At 37.7% G+C, this 23,470-nt stretch overlaps 2 protein-coding genes across 2 annotated transcripts; one reads left to right on the top strand and one right to left on the bottom strand.

Moving 5' to 3' along the window:
- Window positions 1–97: 97 nt before the first annotated feature.
- LOC131986626 (uncharacterized) lies at window positions 98–7,273 on the bottom strand. Its single transcript, XM_059351678.1, has 4 exons — window positions 7,151–7,273; window positions 4,522–4,785; window positions 3,293–3,589; window positions 98–1,186 (listed from the first exon to the last, which is right to left on the bottom strand). Exons 1-4 carry the CDS (start codon window positions 7,256–7,258, stop codon window positions 572–574), a joined length of 1,284 nt encoding a protein of 427 aa, XP_059207661.1. The 5' UTR covers window positions 7,259–7,273; the 3' UTR covers window positions 98–571.
- rabgef1 (RAB guanine nucleotide exchange factor (GEF) 1) lies at window positions 7,073–22,101 on the top strand. The gene is made up of 9 exons (XM_059351677.1): window positions 7,073–7,226; window positions 10,505–10,698; window positions 11,747–11,958; window positions 14,101–14,267; window positions 15,057–15,138; window positions 16,403–16,535; window positions 18,978–19,069; window positions 20,967–21,223; window positions 21,316–22,101. The coding sequence occupies exons 2-9, from the start codon at window positions 10,517–10,519 to the stop codon at window positions 21,727–21,729; spliced, it is 1,539 nt and encodes a 512-aa protein (XP_059207660.1). The 5' UTR covers window positions 7,073–7,226; window positions 10,505–10,516; the 3' UTR covers window positions 21,730–22,101.
- The last annotated feature ends 1,369 nt before the right edge of the window (window positions 22,102–23,470 follow it).

The raw sequence follows: 23,470 nt of genomic DNA, 5'->3' as shown, positions 1-23,470 counted from the left end.
CCCCCCCCCACACACACACACACACACACACACGATAGATAGATAGATAGATAGATAGATAGATAGATAGATAGATAGATAGATTTAGAGTCTTGTTTTCTTAAAAGAATCATCATATAATTTCAACCTCACTGTTACCAAAACAGAACTTATTGCAAGATTTCTTTAAAAATTAAAAATAAACGGCAATATTGTGAGACATATTTTGGTGATGTCATGTGATGCATAAACAGGAGTTTATAGCTGGAACAGTATTCATATCCTGGGGCCAGGTTAACATCATGTGGGGTAACCTGTTGTGTGACTGTGTTTTAAATGTGCTTTAATGTCCTTCCACTTGCTGTTTGGCTTTGTCACTGTAATGTAAATGTATGTCTACATTGTTCCATTTTATTTTAAGCAGAAGTTAATACATAAGGATGAAATCTACATATATAAAATCTATTCATATAAATGTGCGGTAGAGGGGTGAACAGTGCATAAAAACATGCAAGTGCACCACAAGAATCTCATATTTGTACTTAAGCAAAGTACTCGAGTAATCATATTTAGTTGCTCTCTACCACTGTGTCTAGTTTGTCTTCAGCACAAAGTCGTCCCTCTGCTTGAGCAGGCTGTGGAAGAGTTTCTCAGGGTGGAGGAAGAAGTTCCTGTTCCTCTCCAGGTCCTGAGCATTCATTATCTGCGTCACCAAGGCTTGTTGTATGGCCGGAGACTCACAGGGGTGATGCTGCACATTGTGACTCACATTCCTCAATGGTTCAATAACCAACACACCCTGAACGTCCTCATATACGGCCGTATTATTGAGTGTCTCTCTGTTTACATCTTGAGTCTCAACACTTCTGTTGGACACATTAAGTCCAAAGTCTTCACCGGATCTGTTTGATTTACAGGCTTCAGCAGTTGAATTGGGCATTGTGGTTTCATTAAATTTATCATCAGAGATATCAACCAGACTTTCATTAAAAATCTGATCACTTGAGCAGGTCATATTGGTCCTGCTAGATGTGTTTGTTTGTCCTGGTCCGCCTGCTGTCTTGGTTCCAGGTTTCCGGGTTGCTGGAGTCTCCCTGACGTTTCTGTGCAGATAGACGGTGTAGCCCTGAACCAGGCGACCTACTGCCGTCTTATAAGACAGCCGCAGAGACTCAGCTGATCCCTGAGGCACAGAGTGCAGACGAACCTGTTGGAACAAGAGTAAATACAGTTTTTCTCAGTCGCTTTGGTGGATTTCTCACATCAATATTAACATTTGCACAACAGTTGGTTCAACCTCCACAACATTTAGTCATTTGTGCTCATCATAGTAACAGTTTCTCCTTACAACACATTACAAATGCTTTTGGACAGTCATCAAGTGCTTTCATACAACTCTCTGCTGTTTTATAACTTATAATTTTCTTATGTCATGTCAGTCAAAATTAACTATACTTGTGAATGCTGGATAGTCATTCCATATAAAACTAATAGTCCTCATTTCATTGCTTGAGTCATTACATACAAAAATGTTGAACTAGTTGTCAAAATCTGTCAAGTAAATTTTATATATTTTTTCTAAATCTTTATTTGTTTTTTACTGAATATGTCTCCTAAATTGAATACATTTCTCTGAGGTGAACCTCAGCTTTCACTGGTGAGAAGGGCTGTGTGAAGCATTAGTTGAACCAATGATAAGCCACTTCTCTACACTCACTACAATACAATCACAATCATACAATCTACAGTCACTACAATCACTCAGAGCTGAATCCATAAACACATAAACACTTTACAACATATATGAACCAAGCAAGACATAGTGTGGACCATTTCTACAACACTGCAGAGGGATTCACCACTCGAGGAGATACTTTCCTTGCTGCATTGCCAGAGATGATATTGTTTGTGATGTAGATGAAAATATGTGGCCAGACAGAGAGGAACACCTGGATGTGCATGAATGATTTACAGTAATATTTATGTTGTATGTTCAGCTCCAATATATACTGCAATATTGTTTACTTGTTATTGTTTAACAATATTGTTTATTTTTTTTCTTTTGCACAATGCTGTAAACAAATAGAGCATATGCAGTAAAAATGTGAAACCAACATATTCAGTGTGTTGTACTCAGTTACCTCACTAAATACAGTAATGTGTAACTTCACTGTAGTTTTCAAATGGCTGTGTAAATAGTATAAAGTGCTGTCTGGAGCATTTTCAGGTGTCAAGTGACACGCTTTTGCAGGTTATCAACTAGGTTTTGCAGTTTGTACTAATAGTTTTGAGAAATGCAGTAACTGTTGTGCAAATGTTAATAGTGATGTGAGAAATGCACCAAAGCCACTGAGAAAAACCGTAAGTGCCGTCAGATCAGATCACCTAACCATTTATATTCAGTGCCAACAGTGCGGTGCAGAAGGAGTGTCCTTTATAGTGTGTGGAGGTTGGACTTGTACTAGCATGTCTCATGCAGGAAACCAGTTGCTTCCAATCACAGGCATGCAATTATTTCTTTCTTTTGCTGCAGCCCATTCACCCCAATACACATTTATCCATTTGAATTTTCAAGCACTTTATAGTGATTATTAGATTCTATGGAGTCTTGGGCTATTTTGTCCATTTTTGAATCCTTTTCATGTCTTTTTGTGTCTTATGAAGTCATTTTGTGTCTTTTTTAGTTATTTTGTGTCTTTTTCTAGTCATTTTGTGTCTTTTTTTTGTCATTTTGTGCCATATGTGTGTTTTTTTTGGTCATTCTGTCTTCTCATTTTGTGTCTTTTTTTGGTCATTTTGTGTCTTTTTTTTTTGTCATTTTGTGTCGTTTTTTGGTCATTTTGTCTTTTTTAGTCCTTTAGTCCAACATAAAATGTGATTTTTAATATTTTTTTTAACTTGCAAAACACTATCATGCTCAATAAAGAATTTGAAATGTTGCAAATGTGAACAAAGGTTGCATATATAACATATAAGAGGGTTACATCCAGTTCTATCATTTGATACTAAATCTATTTGAGCTTGTCTCCAGTTTTACTTGGTATATCATCATCAAACTGAAACTGGCCTCATGGAGTTTACAGCCAGAACTTTAGAGGTAAATTTACAGTAGAGCTCCACGCTGCTTTGTTTTCTAGTCTGGATGGCATGAAGAATTCATGATTTGGAGCTTTTAGTGACTCCAGAGCGTTAATACCTCACTTGTATATGGAACACTTTGAGCCCAAGGTGACCTTTCTTTCTTGAAAATGTTTTCATTATGGGTGGTGATTTTTATGCTGCAGCAGAGGTTTTTTTTAATGTCTGTCATTACCTGGTGTATCCTCATGTGTAGATGAAAAGCAGCTCCTGCCAGCCACTCCTGCATGGACACTGTGCTCATCCTCTTCTTCGTGGTCATCCTTTCATAATGGTCAATCAGCTCAAGCTTCAGCCAGTTGTCGTGGAGCTCCGTGGTCTCGGCCAGCTTCTCCTGGTCGTTGGCCATGCCGGGGATCAGGCGGAGATAACTGTAGATGATCCAACCAATTCTTGAAGAACTGCTGATGCCAAAAATGCTCTTGACCTGGGGTCTCTGGGCTGATGGGACTGTGGATCCTTGTGATCGGACCTGGTGGGAGAACAGAGCGTCTGGAGTTTCAGCTTCGTTTTTGTATAATGCTTTGTGATAAAACACAAAATAAATATTTTAAAAGTCGCTCCCAGGCTTTCGAACCTGTGTGAGAAGACAGTTGTTTCTGTATGTTGTATTGCACATCTCATGTAATATATTGTTAGATCAAATTGTCTTTTATTTGTATTGTTATTCAATTATGTATCTTGCATTGGATTGGATTTTGTTGTTGTTGTTATTCAGTTATGTAAAGCACTTTGGTCAACCTTGGTTGTATATAAGGTGCTCTAGAAATAAACGTGACCTTGACCTTGACCTTTAAAAGTGTCAAATATGGGGAAGATAAGGCCAATCGTTTTCATATATTTTGGGGATGCCTTGGTATTAAACCTTATTGGCAGGACAGTGCAACTTCCACTTATGTTTGAAGTGTTATATTTGGGAAAAGAGAACCAGGAGATTACAAGGTCAGGAGAAAAATACATATTTCGAATAATGTTGGTGGCTGCTAAAAAGGCCAACACCAGAAAATGGCTAAAACAGATGCACCACAAATAGAGGATTGGGTAGAGGTAATGCTTGATATATATAGAATGGAGAAGCTGACTTCTCTAGACTAAAAAACAGACACTTTTTTCATCTACACGAAAAACTGGGTTGATTTTGTGTCTCCATTGAGAGCAGACTTTGTGCAGTAAGGGCACTGTGTATTGTAGATTATTGACCCCCTTGGTTTAGGCTACAAACTTGTTCATTGCTCATATGTTTATTTGATATGTTTACCCTCCAACAGGAGAAAAGGGACAATGCAAGAGAGGTGTGAAAATAAGGACAGGAGTGTAAGTATCTAACACAATGTTCCAAAGGATGTTTTGAGCTTTAGGCCGTATTTAATATTGCCAAACAAACGAGAGACAAAGTAAACCTACTTGTTGGGAAACCAGGTCAAAAAGCAAAGACATAGCCAGAGCAACAACCCCGACTCCTCCACAGGTGACCCTGCTGCTGCCTCTCAGCTCTTCAGTCACACTGAGGTTGAAAGCGGCCTGCTGCTCCACGTTCATGCTGCGCTGTAAGAAGTCATATTGATACTGCAGAGAGGCTGAGGAATCCAGCGAGAGGAAGGTGGCGAGGACGGGATCCAAGGAGATATCAGGAATGATGCTGGCGTCCCGAGCCACAGAGAACAGCTCCTGGACGGTGGCAGGAGAAGGGAGACACAGAGTGTGAGCCATCGGGATCATGGTTGTTTCTGTCTGTCTAACCAGTCAGTGTCTGCCTGTTATCTGTGTGTCTGACCCATGTGTGTTTATTTGCCCCAGTCAGAGAGATGTTATCAGCATGAAGAGTCCAACAAATCTCTCATGAGCATGAATTATCTATCTGCTCAAGTGAAACAAGGTTCATACAAACACACAGTGGTATTCAGATCCCTTCTTTCACTCCACTCCACATGAGGGTAACATACACGACAAATATTTGACAGCTTTGGTTTCTTTACAAATTAAGATTTTGCATTAAAGAAACACACAAACTTTTTCTGATAATCATCACGTTAAAAAAAAACATTCTTGTTTACAGCTTCTACACTGTAAAAAAAGATTGTAGACAATCTTATTTTGTAGACACCATAATTGTCTGTAGATTTGAAAAACTGCTAAACAATGACAGTAAAAGGCCATAAGATAATAAATGACTTCATTCAGTATCAGTAACAATGAAACACCGTAAATGTATATATCAGCCAAAACTGTGTTTTTTACATTTTCTTTTTGAAAAATACTTTTTCTCATTGTTAAATGTACTAAACACCATATCTCGAACAAAATATACTGTAATATTTAATGGTAAAATCTTTAATTCATGCAGCATTTATAAAGTATTTTCTTGTCAATTATATGGCAGAACAGCATTTCTTTTGATGGAAAAACATTTTATTTTTTTAAAATATGGAATAAAATGGCAATCTTAAACATGAATTCAACAGTGCTAATATCCTTTTACCGTAATATTAGAAAAAGTTGCAGCGTATTTATTATGGTAAAGTTCTGGCAACCACAGCTGCCGTTTTTTTTACCGTAAAAACAACAGGGGTTTGTTTTCCAGTGTAAGAAGATGAATTATGTCAAATCATATTATAAACTAGAAGATCTAACACTCCAAAGTTAGGATAAATTTTAGCAGGGGAAAATCATATTATAATATTATAAGCACATATAACTCTAACTTTTAACAGTTGAATAGGTGCCTCACCAAAAGTTAACAAACAACTTAATAATAAACTATGGACAAGTATGGAGGGATTGATATTCTTATAAAGGCAGCAATCTGACCAATATATGAAAGAATAGGTGCCTCAATAAAATACAATGTTTTTGTGTTTCTTGTGACTATACCTACATACTTTTACTAAACATTTTCAAACAGTATTTTTACAGTGTGTCAAAATATTATTATTTTGTAGTATTGAGTATTTGTTTCATTTTAAACTGTGTTGATGACTCGTACATTTTTCTGTTTTGTTTGTTGTGTTTACTTCAGCCTGCTACCCTGCCAAACCCTCAGCCAAGACAGACAAATTTGTGACCTGACCATGATGACAGTGGATTGGGGGCACTCGAAACACTCATCCAAGTTAAGGCTCCAGACATACTTTGAGAATATGAAAAGTCTGGCACCATATGCACTAAATCGAGGAGGTTTCTTGTAAAGGTTGCTGCTAGCTTTTGTATATAATGTTTGATATGTGTTAATACATGTTATGGGAACATGTAGTAATGTTTTGTAGGCTATGTATACTAAATGTTAACATATGAACTATAGACGTGATGAAATTTTGAAAGATAATATAAATTATTCAATAAATGTTAACTTTTCTTCTACAGTTTGGGCTGTTTATTTGAATTCAAATCCTTAGCAATAGAATGAACACATCTTTAACACAACAATGTGTTTATATAAGGACAACACATATTGTGTTATATTTGACACAGTCACTGTGTTTAAAAATCAAACACAATGTGTTAAAATCTCAACACAGGAATTGTGTTAAAAGTAACACAAAATGGTGTGTGTGGTCCTTGTATAGACACATTTATGTGTTGTAAATTGACACAAATTGTGTTGATATTAACACATTTGTTTTAAGAGTGTAACAGTACCTCAATATTTTGAGATACATGATTTTTTTTGAGCAACTAATTATTATTGTTATTTTTTTTTCTTATTGTATATCTTTTTTTTGGCTCCCATATAAATCATAGACAGCGATATGAACCAATTAAAAATGTCAGCTTTTGCTCCTCACTTTGCGCATGTGCAGTACATGATGACGACATAGTCTAATCCTTTTAAAAACTAACCCCTAATGCGGAAGTAAGTAGACTTGTGACTTGAATCAACATTCCCAAATCAAAACAACCATGCACGTTTGAAACGTGCAGGGTTGTTTTGTAAGCCTAAACATGTACTCTGCCCCCGTTTCAAGAGTATAAAAAAAGTGTATAATATCAGGATAAACCAGTGAGCATCATGTCATAATGACGTCACTGTCCGTACCTTGAAGGATTCCTCGTCTCTCGTAACAGAAGAGGAGGTGTGTTCGTGCTCTTGGTCGCTGAAAACGGAATAACAGGTGAGTAAAGCAGCGCTGTAGGTACATAACATGTTGCGTTAAACATTAGTGATAAGTCGTGTTAAATATTTCCGTTGCTAGCGTTGCTGCACTGTGACAGCGACGTGAAAATACCGCAGCATTCCAAGCTAACTGACCGACAACAGGCGACACATTGACGGAAAAACAGGAATAAAGCTAAAACTAAAGCTCACAGGTAGTCTGATGGGCGTTTAAACACGTTATTATTACAAGGCAGCCGTAGAAGAAAGTCTCAGATACTTTAGTCAATGTAGAAATACTAAGATATCAACAGTAGAAAGTACTCATCATGCAGACTGACTCCATTGACTGTTCATTGTATCTGTTTTTATCAATAACACACAGGCTACTTGTAGGAGCATCTTAATGACGTAACTGTTGCAGTTTTCTCAGTCGCTTTGGTGCATTTTGTCACATCACTATTTACATTTGCACAACAGTTAATGCATTTCTCAAAACAATTGGTACAAACTGCAAAACCTAGTTGATAACCTGCAAAAGCGTGTCACTCGACACCTGAAAATGCCCCAGACAGCACTTTATACTATTTACACAGCCATTTGAAAACCACAGTAAAGTTACACATTACTGTATTTAGTGAGGTAACTGAGTACAACACACAATATGTATGTTTCACATATTTATTTCACATGCTCTGTGCAATTCTGTTTTGTTCACAGCATTGTGCAAAAGAAAAAATAAACCCTTATTTACAGCAAATATAAACTCCCTTTGGGTAGAGCTGTGCACAACTGTAAACAATATTGCAGTACATAATGGAACTGAACTTACAACATAGATATTACTGTAAATCATTCATGCACATCCAGGTGTTCCTCTCTGTCTGGCCACATAGTTTCATCTACATCACAGACAATATCATCTCTGGCAATGCAGCGAGGAAAGTATCTCCTCGAGTGGTGAATCCACTCTCATCAGTGAAAGCTGAGGTTCACCTGAGAGAAATTGTTCAATTTAGGAGACATTTTCAGGAAAAAAAAAAAGATTTAGAAAAAATGTATAAAATTTTTGTATGTAATGACTCAAGCTCATTGCTCATTGCTGAGGACTATTAGTTTTATATGGAATGACTATTCAGCATTCACAAGTACAGTTAATTTTGACTGACATGATTTAATAATAATGTTATAAAACAGCAGAGTTGTATGAAAGCATTTGATACATGTTCAAAAGCATTTGTAATTTGCTGTAAGGAATGAGAAACTGATACTATGATGTGATGTGAGAAATGCACCAAAGCCACTGAGAAAAACTGTAATGACGTAACTGTTAATCCATCAATGTGGAGCCGTTATTAATATTAGCATTTAGTATATTATACTTTTATGTTAAAAGTGAGCAAAAAGTGAGTGTGCCCTGGCAGCCTCGGCCACCAGTGTGAATGTGTGTATGAATGTATGTGTGAACGGTGAATGAGCGCAGATTGTAGTGTAAAGCGCATTTAAACATAGATGTTCAATATTTCTATTTGAGATGTTAGTGGAGTTGAAGTTTACAGTCGCATAAAATAGAAGTGCTCAAATTAAGTACAATTATGTCATAAATGCATGCATGTACAAAACTTACTTGCTGTGCATATGCAGTATATACAGTGGTGGATGAAGACTTAGAAGTTAAAGTACAAATACAAATATCTAAAAATACTGCATCACAAATAAAAGTTACTACAGAATGAGACATTTTACCTCAAGTACATTTTGTGTAAAGTAACATTTTCAATGCAGGACTTTTCCGGTGTAGTTTTGCTGTGTGGTTAGTACATTTACTTAAGTAAAGGCTCTGAATCCTTCTTCCAGCACTGCCTTCTGCTGCATCATTAAGAACACAAGTTGTTTGTGAACAGCATTTCAAAAACAAAAAAAAATATGAATGACATTTATCAAAAAACTTTAATATTTTGGAGATTTCTGCAGAAAATGCATTTTCAGCAATTGAATAGAGAGCAATTATGTTCTGTAAACCCAGTTTTTGTCAATAGAGCGAGGAAAGCCATAAGTTGTCTGAATGCCCTATGTCTCTAGCTTAGGCCTGAGCAGCTACAGCCTCTTGACACAGTAATGTTGAGAGAGATTGCAGATCTCAGAGGCCTGACTCATTTTTGTGGCCACAACATTGTCCTAATCACTAATCTAAGTTTTTGATATGTTAAATATGTTGCTCATTTACTAGGAATGCATGATATTATCGGCACTTTATCGGTATCAGCCGATATTGGCTTAAAAATGAACTATCGGACATCGGCCAACACGCCAATATAATAAACCGATTAAACAATGGGGTGCTGCTTACTTGATTAAATGCACAACCTTGGCGCCTATGTCTGTCAGTCTTTTAGCCTTGTTCATTGAACTTTAAAAAGAAGCTGTGAAGAAATGAAGCTGGTGCAAATATGTTTGGAATTTGTTATTGTTTGCACATCACCTCTCTGTTGCACCTTGTGTGTAGCTCATAGAATTGTGCAGTGTAGTCTGAGCCAACCTATTTATTTATGTTCTGATTAGGGACTGAAGCTGCTTATATTTTTGGTACTTCTTTTGATTTTGTTTGCATGGTGCAGATTGAGTCGTCACATATTGGGCTCCTGTTTTAAGTTAAATTTGAATGTACGCAGCAGTCTGTAAGGTACATGTAACTGACTAATCTAAGCACATTTACTGTCAAAGAGTAAACTTTTTTATTCAATTTGGGTTTGATTGCGGTACAGTTGCACTTTTCACATGTTCCCAGTGAACACAGGTTATGTTTACTTATTATGTCAATTGTGATATTGGCCAAATTTGCCCTGATAGTGAGTATTGTTATGGTTATCTGAGGGAGAGCATCATCCAAGTTTTAAGTAGGATGTATCTTTTGCATTTTATTTGAAAGCAATTGTCAAAAATAAATATGCAGTTTTAAGCATCAAGTATTTTTCTTATTTTGCACAAGGAATGATATTACATAACAAATGTGATAAGAGTATGCACCATAATACTGTATGCTTATTCCACTACAGAAGAGAGATGAAGATCTCTGCAATTAGTTGTGCGGGAAAAAATATCGGTATTGGAAATCGGCTAAATGAATTGTAACAAATTGGCATATCGGATATCAGCAAAAAATCCAATATCGTGCATCCCTATCATTTACACATCCAGAAACATGAGCAACATGATGATTCATTAGGAGTCTTTGTGTTTGTGGTACAGGTACAGCAGCGCATACAAACACAATCACTGACGCACTGATTGTTCCAGGTTTCCGGCATCATGAGTCAGCGGACAGAGCGCCGAGGTGGGATACACGTGGATCAGTCGGACCTGCTGTGCAAAAAGGGATGCGGTTATTACGGCAACGCGGCCTGGCAGGGCCTGTGCTCCAAGTGCTGGAGGGAGGAGTACCAGCGGGTACGGCAGAAACAGATCCAGGACGACTGGGCCTTGGCAGAAAAGTAAGATCTTCTAGATGTAACTAAGTACATTTACTCAAGTACTGCACGCTACAAACATATTATGATCCTATAGAACGAAGAATGAGAAAGAGTTAAACTTCTACAGCAGTAAAATGCAACACAAACATTAATGCTGCAGTGACATTAATCCTAACTTCATGTATATATAATAGTAAAGCAGACAGGGAACTTTCAGCTGATAATATTTATTTTTACTTAACTCCATGGAGTCTTGGGCCATTTTATTCATTTTTAATCCTTTTCATCCTGCCTCTATACATCACTTAAAAAATGTTTAAATGCCATGTTGGTATATTTTTTTCAGCACAACCTCACCTTTATGACCTAATAATAATTTATTTTTTATTCTGACTTACTGGATCAACATTTGGAACCAAAAAGAAACAAAGAAAAACCAACGTAAATGTGATCCTGTGATTGTGTGTCATCCTGTCATCCAACTCTGGTTTTTATTCTAGTGGGACTCTATTTTATTAGTGTCTTGGGTGTTTAGCGTAACAATTTTGGTCATTTTGTGTATTTTTTAGTCCTTTAGTCCAACATAAAATGTGATTTTGAATGTTTTTTTACTTTCAAAACACTATCATGCTCAAAGAATTTTAAATGTTGCAAATGTGAACAAAGATTGCAAATATATAAGAGGGTTACATCCAGTTCTATCATTTGATACAAAATATATTTGACCTTGTCTCCAGTTTTACTTGGTATATCACCATCAAACTGAAACTGGCCTCATGGAGTTTACAGCCAGAACTTTAGAGGTAAATTTACAGTAGGGCTCCACGCTGCTTTGTTTTCTAGTCTGGATGTCATGAAGAAGTCTGGATTTGGTGCTTTTGGTGACTCCAGAGGGTTAAGTAAGGTTTTGAATGCAGGACTTTTACATGTAGTCTTTTTGCTGTAAAGTTAGTAATAGATCTGAATACATCTTCCAACCTGTGCCTTCTGCTGCAGCATTAGCAGCTACAAGTTTTCCTCCATAATCTCCTGCTGATGTTTGCTGTGTTTGAAATGTCCTTGGCTCCAGGTTGCAGCGGGAGGAGGAGGCGGCGTATGCCAGCAGTCAGGGGGCACAGACACAGTCCAATTCCCAGACCACAGTTCCACCTCCACACCAGGGGCACGCCTCTCTGGGACCCTTCTCCAAGTTTGAGGAGAAGAAGACCAACGAGAAGACACGGAAAGTGACCACTGTGAAGAAGTTCTTCAGCCCCTCGTCACGCACTGCTCCCAAGAAAGGTACATTTAGAGCCAATCAGCACACCTACTAGTCTGTTGTACTTTCTCACTGAAAGGATTGCCTCGCTATTGGAGCCAGCCTCAAGTGGCCATTCGAGGAACTGCAGTTTTTGCCACTTTTGCATTTTCTTCATTTTTCAGCCCTGGAGGTTTGGCTTGGTCAAGATCATAGACTGTATAAAAATAACAAGAGATTCTACCAGACGAACTGAATTTCCCCTCGGGGATAAATTAAGTAATTTTGATTTGATTTAACGGGGCTGTAACAACTTTTAAAGGTAAATCAATTCAACTTTATTAGTCCCACTCGGGGCACTAATTAAGAACAGTAAGTTTAAAGACAACAAGACAAATGCATAGCACAAGAACAACAATAACAACAACACGTAGTAGCTTTCATAACAATAAGTAGCCAATAAGAGCCAAGATATTGGAAAAAAAGTGCCAATAAACAGGGTTCGTACGGGTGCTTGAAATCCTTAAAAATGCTTGAATTTAAATGTTGTATTTTCAAGGTTTAAAAAGTGCTCAGATTTTGGATAAAGTGCTTGTAAATGCTTGAAATTCTTCCTGTATTTCTCTTGCAATCTGACTATATCCATCTATAGACTTTAGATAATCACATGTTCAATGTAAAAAATAATGAGTAGCCTGTCTGAAATGAAGAGCATTCCTCCTAAAAGTGTAATACCATTGCTATTGGTATGGTTCAGTGAAATCTCCCCCTTTTAGTATGTAAGTACTCATCTAAAACATGCAATTTACAACAGGTGTAAGATACTGGAAAAGCTTGAAAATTGACTTTGAAAGTCCTTGAAAAATGCTTGAATTTGACCACTGCTAAAGTGTACGAACCCTGGATAAAGAATAAAAAGCCAGTAATGATATAAAAGTACAAGTACATACAACTTTTACATTATACAGGTGTACAACACCTCCTCAAAGAATCCTCACTAGCACTTATTGCTGCACTAATGGCTCTTATTGCACTACAACTTGATTGTTCCCCTTTTTTCCTGTAAGTCGCTTTGGATAGCAGCGTCTGCTAAATGACTAAATGTAAATTCAAAAGACTGACTGCTAAAGGGTAAAATATTTGCCTGGCAGTTTGTTTTGCATGCAGGAAGTACATAAACACAACCTGATGGCAGGAGAGCAAACTCATCTGCAAGGACGTGCCCAGGGGAGGCCAAGATACTCGATGCCCTCTGGAGGAGTTGTTGGTTACAGTGAGCACTCCAGGGATTTTAGAACAGATTTTAACAATACTCTTCAGACTGTTCCTGTCTTTCACTGAAATGCTTTGAAATCACCAAATGAAAGACAAGCTTAAAAGCAACAACAGCTTCATCATATTGAAGTAATGGTGTCCTGACTAGAGAAGGAGGTCACACTCCCTCAGTTTGTGTTTTAATCCGAGCTTCTCTGTTCTTTGCTGTTGGAGCCGGTCCGGTGTAGGTACCAGATCGACTTCCAGGTCGGCTCAGGTTCCTTTGTCTGCTGATGATACGTCACACAAAACGCTATCTACAGCAACGTGACTCGGACAAACTAAGTAGCATTCGACTTAGATGGATGGATGGATGGATGGATGGATGGATGGATGGATGGATGGATGGATGGATGGATGGATGGATGGATGGATGGATGGATGGATGGATGGATGGATGGATGGATGGATGGATGGATGGATGGATGGATGGATGGATGGATGGATGGATGGATGGATGGATAGATAGATAGATAGATAGATAGATAGATAGATAGATAATGTATATATATACACACATATCCAACAGAAACACACTTATTCTCATATTTTATGAACATTTATAGGAGTCCACACACCACACGCTTATAGTCAAAATAAAAAGCAGTTTATTGCACAAATACACCAAACTTGAACATTGGTTTCGCCACAGGCAAGCGTCGCTATGACTACAGCCGGTTGCCACGACGTACAGCCAATCACAATTGTCTGACATACAGCCAATCACATTGTACTCCCATTCAATCGTACAGCCAATCATATTGTGTGACGTAATCAACAGACGAAGGACCCCGAGCCGACCTGGAACCTACACTGGTCGTGTATGCATGTTAGTGTGTATGTATATGTAAATGTGTTTCTTCCGTCATCAGAAACCCAAGAGGGCAAGGCACCCAGTCCGTCCATTAGCCGCCACGCCAGCTTCGACACAGACCAGGTGTCCAAGGACTTTGTGGACTTCTTGAAAAACCTCCAGAAGCCCGGCAGGGAGATCCACAAGCAGTGCAGAGCGTTTATTGTGAACATGTCGAGCAAGAAGGTCTGACATCTAGTGGCAAATTATTACCTTAAAGCAGTGGTTCTCAACCTTTTTTCAGTGATGTACCCCCTGTGAAATATTTTTAGCCAAGTACCCCCTAACCAGGGCAAAGCATTTTTGGTTGGAAAAAAAAAAAGACTTAAAAACAGAGCGCTGTGCCATCAGTGTCTGATTTATTAAACTTTGGAACTGATAAACACATACAAAAAACATTTTAAATGTTAATAATCCATGACTAAATTTATTACAAATATTTCTCATCACTTAAATGTAGTGATTCAAACTAATGTAGTAAAAACAGTGAGCATATAACCATTTAAAACTATAACTGCTACGCTTCAACCACGACTCCATCTTTGAGTTTTCAAGTGATTGACAGGTGATGCCAGGTGGCATATGACAGGTTGGGTCCAACCATCCTGGTATGGGGGACACTCTGGGTTTTTAGGAGAATCAAATTGAATAGCCTACTGAATATAAAATTCATTTTATGAACTTATACTTATATTTTCCTAAAATATGTATTAAATAATTATTTTTAAAGGATTTTTGCACGGATGCTACTTTTTAAATGTATATTTTAAAATCTCACGTACCCCCTGGAATGCCTTCACGTACCCCCATTTGAGAACCACTGCCTTAACGTGAAGGATTTTTTGAAGTGGAATTGTATGAGGTACTTATCCATAGTCAGTGTCCAACCTCCACAAACTAACTATCCCTTTTGAAGTGTTCGTATGACCTGATCAATATACTGATCATCATCATACTGACTTGTCGTGTTGTCAGGACCTGAGTGCTGAAGAACTGTCTGAGTGCGTTCAGGATTTCTACCAGAACCTGGCCGACCGCTTACTGACTCACTTTAAAGGTTGGTTCAGAGATCTCAATAACATTCAACAACTGTTTCCTTCAAAGTGGTACTGCACAGCTGTAAATTAAATTAGAAGAACTGTAGCTTCTGGGGTTAATGTTAATATTTCTTATTAAATGTATAACAATCTGCATTTCATAGTTTGAAAGTAGCTCGAGGCGGCAAAGAAGCCCTGGACATTGCTCGGTAGTGACCTGATATTTTCCCTCCTAACAAGTGCATCCAAACCAACACTTTGTGACCTACAATCTATATTTTGATTGTTACATAATGGTGGCAGGCCTCTACACAGTGCACTTTGAGGAGAGAGCAGCAAAGACAAGTGATTATTCAGAGCCAAAACGCTTTAACTGCTGTCAAGTTTAGTTTGGACAAATAGACACACACACTATAAGTGTGTGGTGCAAGACTACACTCGTGTCTGTGTAACAGATCAGAGAGCTTTTAAAAGTCTCTCGGTGTTACGTTTTTGTAACTTACTGAATCTTTGTGGTCTTACATTTAGTTTCTCTCCCTGTTTGTACATTCACATATCTGAATTATTTTCCTTTTTTCACGTTGCTGCTGACAAAAACAACATTTCAGGGTTTTTCTGTTCCATAATAAAAGCTTATGAGGAACAAAAACAACACTGCAAAAAAGGTGTGTCTAAAAACAAGATAAAAACACTAAATGTGAGGGAAATGATCTTGCTGCATGGACAGATAATTTCACTTGACATGATTTCTTAAATTAAGATTGTTAAATCTAGAAATAAGCATGTTGTATGCTAAAGAAATTAACTCTTAAAACAAGATAAATTAAAGCTGCAAGCAGCGATGAACTGGCCCGAGCAGAGTGATCTGACAATTATTTGTTTCTTACCAAGATAAAAAAAAACTTTAGATTTAGAAGTGTTAGATAATTTATCTTGTTTTAAGAGTTAATTTCTTATTTTATGTGTTCAACATGCTTATTTCTAGATTTAATCATCTTGATTTAAGAAATCTTGTCAAGTGAAATTATCTGTCTATGCAGCAAGATCATTTCCCTCAGATTTAGTGTTTTTATCTTGTTTTTAGAGACACCTTTTTTGCAGTGAAGGGACTTGAAATGTCTTTATCACCAAATGAGCAGAGCTTTGTTAGTGGCTATTTTTCAGTAGAAACAGGTCCATAAAAACTGCGGAGTGCAAGAGTATGCGCAGAATTATGATTTTTTTTTTTTACCAATGTCTTCTCTAAGACTGAAGTGGTCTGATAACTCGTTTCTCTCCCACCAGGCTCCTCCGAGTCTGTGGAGCAGGTGATGGACCAGGTGGAAAAGTACATAATGACTCGTCTGTATAAGAGCGTCTTCTGTCCAGAAACTACTGATGACGAGAAGAAGGACTTGGCCACACAGAACAGGATAAGGTGTGGATAAGGCAGTGATATTTTCATAATAATATTAATAATCACACACATATATACTGCTGTTGAAAAAATGTGTAATCTGCTGCAACTAGAGCTTGATTGGTTCCAGTCAGATGTCTGAGAGGACTCCTCTGTACTCAAAGTCATCTTCACAAACAGATGTTATTTTTGTCTTGTTTATGGAGAATAAAACACCGTACAACAGACCAATTATTTGTACACAAACACTGACAATGCGCGTGAATGCCGGATGCTAAAAACCAGACAGACTAAAAAGACTACTTTGTCACAGGACTTTTCTTTTATCTTACTGTTGAAATGCTGTCTCGATATTATCACAAGTAATGTAATGTATATGGTAACACTTTAGATTAGGGAGCACATATTCAACATTAACTAGTTGCTTATTACCATGCAAATAAGTAACATATTGGCTCTTAATTAGTCATTATTAAGTAGTTATTAATGCTTTATTCTGCATGGTCTTATTATACAACCAGTAAGACAGTAACTAAGAGATTTCCCTCAATAACCTCAGAATTATTGCTTATTAGTAGTAAGTAAGGACCTTTTTGTATATGAGTTATGATCTTAATATGCTTTATTTTGCATGGACGTTATAAGTCTCTACATAGCTGCCTACAGCGGGTCACTGGTAGACTAACATTGGTGCAAAGTGACCCACTTTGTAGAGTAATGATTGACATTACAATCTACCAATCCTCATCCAATCATCCAAAAGGAGCCACCAGTCACGTCAAAGGTCTGGAGAAGGTGGCTTTTTGCCATTTCCATGGTTTCGTTCACCGCTATGTAAAGACTTAAAGTCCATACAAAGTAAAGCATATAAAGATCATAACGCATATACAACAACTTCCAATAAAGCATAATTCTGAGGTTATTGAGGGAAAACTCTTAGTTAATGGCTTACTGGTTGTATAATAAGACCATGCAGAATAAGGCATTAATAATTACTTAAAAATGACTGATAAAGAGCCAATATGTTACTTATTTGCATGCTAATAAGCAATTAATTAATGTTGAATATGTGTTCCCTAAGTTAAAGTGTTACCATGTATATGTATAATCCGGGAGACTGTTTTGGTTTTGGCAGCTCAACACACAACATGACATATTCAAAACAGATTTCAGCTCTTCCTGTTCTGAATTCTTCTTCAACCAACCTGCATGCAAAATCATGTAATGCTGATGACAAATGACATATTCTGATAAGGAGTCTGTAGTTCAACCAGACTGACAACTGGAAGGGCACAAAGATCCCTCTGAGCAACAGTTGACTAAGAACACATGAAATTAACAATCACTGGAAGGGGAAGCTGGAAGCCTAGCATCAACATGTGCAGATTGAAACTGGAACAGGTTCCTGTTTCAGTGTCAAATGCACAAAGATGACTAACAAGCAATGTGCTGCTTATGCAAAGCTATTCTTTAACCTTCACAATGGGAATAGGAGGTTTGCGGACGGGTTAACACTGTTGGAACTGGATCAGAGAACATCAGCTGAACATACGTTGACTAACAAATCACACAACATATTCAGTGTAAACACAGAGAAGACAAACTAACTCAATATTTGTAGCCCAGTTGTATCATTGTGGTGCAATAATGTGTGTCACTGATGTTCTTCGGGACTGAAAAGTCAATCTCTATTCATTTTTTTTTTTATTAAACGTTTTAAATGTGTGTGTATCGGGAGAAACAGGAAATGAGTCTGATTATGCAGCAGCTGTTCTTGTTTTTTCTTGCACTTGAATACACAGTCAAGTCAAGTCAATTTTATTTATATAGCCCAGAATCACATATCACAGATTTGCCTCAAAGGGCTTCACAGACTGTACATGGTAGGACACCCTCTGACCTTTGACCCTCACAGCAGCCAGGGAAAAACTCCTCAAAAAACCCTTTTAACAGGGGAAAAAGAAGAAGAAACCTCAGGGAGAGACAGAGGAGGGATCCATCTCCAGGACGGACAGACGTCAATAGATGTCGTACAGATCAACAGAGTAGAATAGAGTAGATAGAGGGTAAGTTTGTCATTTAGAAAGGAAGTGACTGGCAATGACTGAGGCCAATCTCCTTGCCCTCCCATCAGGACCAAGCACCCAACCTGGGGCGACAGAGCCTTCTCAATAGCCGCCCCCTCCCTCTGGAACTCTCCCAAAAAACATCAGAGACTGCTCACATCCACTCACCTTCAAAAAACTTGTCAAAACCCACCTGTTCACAACTGCTTTTAATGTGTGAGCAATGTTGCTGATTTTAATTGTTTGTTTTTATTTGTAAATTGCATTTTTACTGTGTTTTAACTGTAAAGCGTCTTTAAGTACTTCGTAAAGCGCTCAATAAATAAAATGTGTTATTATTCTTATTATATGCAAAACAATGAAGCTTCAGGCTTACAGCGTTGGTTCTGTGTTGCAGGGCATTACACTGGGTGACCATCCAGATGCTGTGTGTGTCTATGGATGAAGAAATCCCTGAAGTCTCTGAGAATGTGGTCAAAGCAATAACAGGTCAGAGGTCTAACTGCTGCAGCATTCATACCTGCTCAGTAAACCACATATGGAACAAAATATCAAAAACCTAAGGGGAATTTTACATTTTTTGACGCTTTGCATGAATTCATCAGGACACTGTTAGTTGTCTGTCAATGTTTTAACTAACCCTCTGGAGTCACCGATCACAGACATGTTGAGGCCTGCTGTCAACTTCCCTCTGAAGAACTGGCTTGAAACTTGATTACATGCAAGTTTTTGCAAACGGTTAAAAAGCATTAACATCAGCGGGCGGTTGGGTGATTCTCATGAACATGGTACAGCTCATAGCAAAAATCCAAGAGCATTAATACATATTTTCTTTGACCCTTTATGACATATACAATCTAAAGTCACTGTTTAATATGAATTTATAATCTATTTGAAAAAATGTAAGGTATTTTCTGACATTTTTAGAGACACTGTGAGCAACAAAATTCATTACCGTAACACATTTTTGAATAGAAATAAAAAAACAACAAAAGGTTTTTTTTTTTTCTATTTCTTTGGCAAGCACTTAAATATGCTCAAGTGTAGCTGGTATGACCGAAATGTATTTTATTAAAATATACACATATTTTAATGCAAACAATTCTATCATTACCGTAACATTTAACCATTTTTTCTCATCAATTTTCATTCAGATTTTATTCTTCATACAATGTTTAAAAAACATGATATTTGATTATATTCTGTTAAATTATACATTTTTAAAGAAATGTGTATTTCTTTTTATAAAGTTTATTAAATATTTATTGTATATAAGTGTGGGGAAACCATGGATTTTTTATCTAGATGCATTACGGTAATGAATTTGTGAATCAAAAATATGTTAAAAAGAAATAGAATATATTATTTTAGCACAAAACAATTCATTGTACCTCATTGTGGCTATATTGTTCATTCATATAAAAGTGAAATGTATTTAGTTTAATAAAGTATGTCCTTATAATCTTCACAGACATAACTTAGACTGGCTTCATGACAATCACCCAGTCACAGTCAGTGCAGGTGGTCACACTGAGCCAACCCACATTAGTTCTTCTTCTTCTTATCTAACTTACAGGCATGAAGACACGTCTTGTCCTGCACTTTAACCTGCTGAATAAGCTAATCAGCTGATATGAATGCTTATTATCTGCTCAGCTGCAGCACTTTAAACTGTACGTAAACAAACCTGCAAATGCCACTTGAGTCCAGTTAAATGCTGCTGTGGTCTTTTATACCACTAACAACACGGTTTGCACATGACATGTTGACTACAAGTTTGTTCACTTGTTAATTCTAACTCCCTACCATGTAGCAGCTGCTGTCAATCAAACACGTTATTAAACACATTATTGACTCTAAACCAGCTGTTTGATGTTATTTGCAGAATTGTAAACATGATTGTTAAAGTGCCGCCTTGAGGTCAATGGGGGTCAGATTATGTGTCCAAGTAGTGGGTTGATTTCTGCAACCCATCTGTCTATTTTGAGACTTTCGTTTTGTGGTTTTCGCTGCATGAATGTTTTCAGCTGTGAAAAAGAGGAAGGAAGGAAAACAAATGAGCATTGCTGTTGGCCCCCTAAAGCGTTGCAGACTAATTTTGTGCCAATCATCCACACTGAAAAGTTTCTGTTTAGTAGTGATTCAGTGTGTTTACATGCACAGTTTAAATCGAGCTATGCTTAAAAATCGATTTTGCCGTCTAATCGGACTTCTGTCCTTGTTCCAGTTTACATGCAACTGAGAAAACTGAATAACTGACAAGAATGTGTCCTCCTCCTCAACAGTGGGTGGGGATATGCGTCCTTTTAGCGGGTTAATATGGCGCCCTTTCTGGTTGACCTCAGCTGATGACATGTCTGTCCGTATGATCCTCTGTCTGTTCCAGATGTCATTGAGATGGACTCTAAGAGAGTTCCTCGGGACAAACTGGGATGCATCACGCGCTGCAGTAAACACATCTTCAGTGCCATCAGGATCACCAAGAACGAGCCGGCCTCCGCTGACGACTTTCTCCCGGCGCTCATTTACATCGTGCTCAAAGCCAACCCACCACGACTTCAGTCCAACATCCAGTACATCACTCGCTTCTGTAACCCCAGCAGGCTGATGACCGGAGAGGACGGATACTACTTCACCAACCTGGTCTGCTTTTCTGTCCTCTGTCCTCTCCTGCTTTCAGTCCCGTCAGTGTCTTAACCATCATTTAATGTTGGTGTGTGTTTTTGTTATTTTAGTGCTGTGCGGCGGCCTTTATCGAGAAGTTGGACGCTCAGTCTCTGAACCTTTCCACGGAGGAATTTGAGCGTTACATGTCGGGCCAAGCCTCGCCGCGTTGCAACAGCTCAGAGGGAGACTGGACCCAAGCTGACCCAGCGCCAAAAGCCACCAACCCTGTCCTGGCTCAGCTCAATCAAAACCTGGAGGCGCTGTCGGGCCTCAGCAGCCGGCAGGACGCGCTGATGGAGGCCGCTCAGAGCCTGCAGGCCGACCTCCTCTCCTGGCCCAACAGTGTGCAGAGAGAGGTGCACGACATCCTCAAGAAATACCCTCTGGAGGTTCTGCCTCGCACCGTTTCCGCCATCGATGCAAACAACGTGGACAGTGACAACCTGCCGCCGCCCCTCACACCACAGGTGTTTGCTGGGTAGTGAAGTCTTGGAAGGAAGGGAACCATTTGACCAACAGCAGCACCACTCCTGCTCTGAAGAGTCTGCTTTTTGAGTTTGATGGTTACATCACACATGCACTCATCCCCTGAGTGGTTTGGAGCCCGGTCACACCAGTATTTCTTTCTTTATTTAATTTTTTTTAGAATTTTATTTAATTAATGTCTATGGGTCATCATAGGTATGTACCAGGAAGTACATCAAAAATAAAAAATAGCAATTTCAGAATTTCATCAATATCAGAGTTTCATAGTATTTCATCAAAATCAAAGTTACTTCAGAATTTTCATCTGTCTTATTACAAGACTACTCTATCTCAATGCTGGTCCACATTCAAGACTGGACACACACACACGCCCACACACGACAAAACAAAAAGGAAAAAGAAAGAAGGACAAAAAGAAAGGGGTGTTCTAATGACATCTGCTAGAGGGCATTATAAATTTGGTTCCATTGGCTATCAAATTGTTGATTTTTATTTTTGTCCTCTGACATTGATCTTTCAATACACAGGTAGTACTTCATCAAAGCCTTCCAATTCTCCATTGAAATTGTTTCCTTATTCTTCCAGTTTTGCAATATTATTTTTTTAAAGATAAGAGAGGAAAAAAGTGTCTTTTCCTGTTAGTATATTTACATAACCAACTCTCTGTGCTTTCCCAAATCTATTTAACACTTTCGCAGTACCACCAGTATTTCTTATTTATAAATCAGTTCATTTCAAGGGAATCACAGTGGAAACAGGAGGGCAAAGCAAATCTGCACAAATCTTTTATGTCAGTGTCGACATAGGTGAACTTTGTGCAGATCATAGTTCATTATTTAGTTTTTCCAGCCCTAGGAAAGGTTTTTCCACAGCCAAACAGTAGACACTTGTTCTCAGTGGTGGAATATAACTGAGTACATTACTATTATTACTTTCATTTTATGCAGCTATATACTTCTACTCCACTACATTTCTAAGGGAAATATTGTACTTATTACTCCACTACATTTATTTGATATCTTTTAGTTTCTTTGTAGATTTAGCATCATACAGAATATAATCAACTAATAAATTATGATGCATTATTTTAGATTAAACTCTGCAGTAGCATGTAAAGTAGGACTGGGTGATATGGCCATAATTATCTGAAAAAATAATCTATATCGCACAACCATATGATGAAGCCTACTTTTATAGTTGTTTTAGTGCGGCTTTGAAAGGGAAAAAAAACCCACAACATAATGGGAATGTCTGCTTTTATGGGGTAATATACAGAGGTGGAAGTACATTTACTCAAGTACTATACTTAAGTACTTACTTAAGTAAAATTTTGAGTTACTTGTACTTTACCTGAGTATTTCTATTTAATGTAACTTTATACTTGACTACTTTACACGTCAAGATTTAACATAAAAACATGATAACATGATAACATGATAAATTAAAAGTGATTCAACATTTTTTAAATTAAACTTTATAAAAGTATATTTAGGAGTTAAAATGAACCCTATCCTGAGAAAATTAAAATGCTGCTTACATAAATGCATCACTAATAATAATAATCCAATAATATATTTAGAGTGCGGCCATTCGGCATATTGAGCACTTTTACTTTTGATACTTTAAGTACATTGCGAGTTTTGAATGGAGGACTTTTAATTGTAGTGGAGTAATTTCACAGTGTGGTATTAGTACTTTTACTGAAGTAAAGGTCCGAATACTTCTTCAACCACTGAC

This window comes from Centropristis striata, chromosome 15, assembly GCF_030273125.1.
Source record: "Centropristis striata isolate RG_2023a ecotype Rhode Island chromosome 15, C.striata_1.0, whole genome shotgun sequence".
Classification (NCBI taxonomy): Eukaryota; Metazoa; Chordata; class Actinopteri; order Perciformes; family Serranidae; genus Centropristis; species Centropristis striata.
The sequence above is the reverse complement of the archived record's forward strand: the minus strand, read 5'-3'. Positions and strand labels throughout refer to the sequence as shown.

Coding starts and splice junctions, on each gene's coding strand:
- rabgef1 (XM_059351677.1), top strand. CDS start 10,517: ATGAGTCAGCGGACAGAGCGCCGAGGTGGGATACACGTGGATCAGTCG. Junction 10,699..11,746: donor GACTGGGCCTTGGCAGAAAA/GTAAGATCTTCT, acceptor CCTTGGCTCCAG/GTTGCAGCGGGAGGAGGAGG. Junction 15,139..16,402: donor CTTACTGACTCACTTTAAAG/GTTGGTTCAGAG, acceptor CTCTCCCACCAG/GCTCCTCCGAGTCTGTGGAG.
- LOC131986626 (XM_059351678.1), bottom strand. CDS start 7,258: ATGTTATGTACCTACAGCGCTGCTTTACTCACCTGTTATTCCGTTTTC. Junction 4,786..7,150: donor GAGACGAGGAATCCTTCAAG/GTACGGACAGTG, acceptor GCCACCGTCCAG/GAGCTGTTCTCTGTGGCTCG. Junction 3,590..4,521: donor TTGACCTGGTTTCCCAACAA/GTAGGTTTACTT, acceptor TTCTCCCACCAG/GTCCGATCACAAGGATCCAC.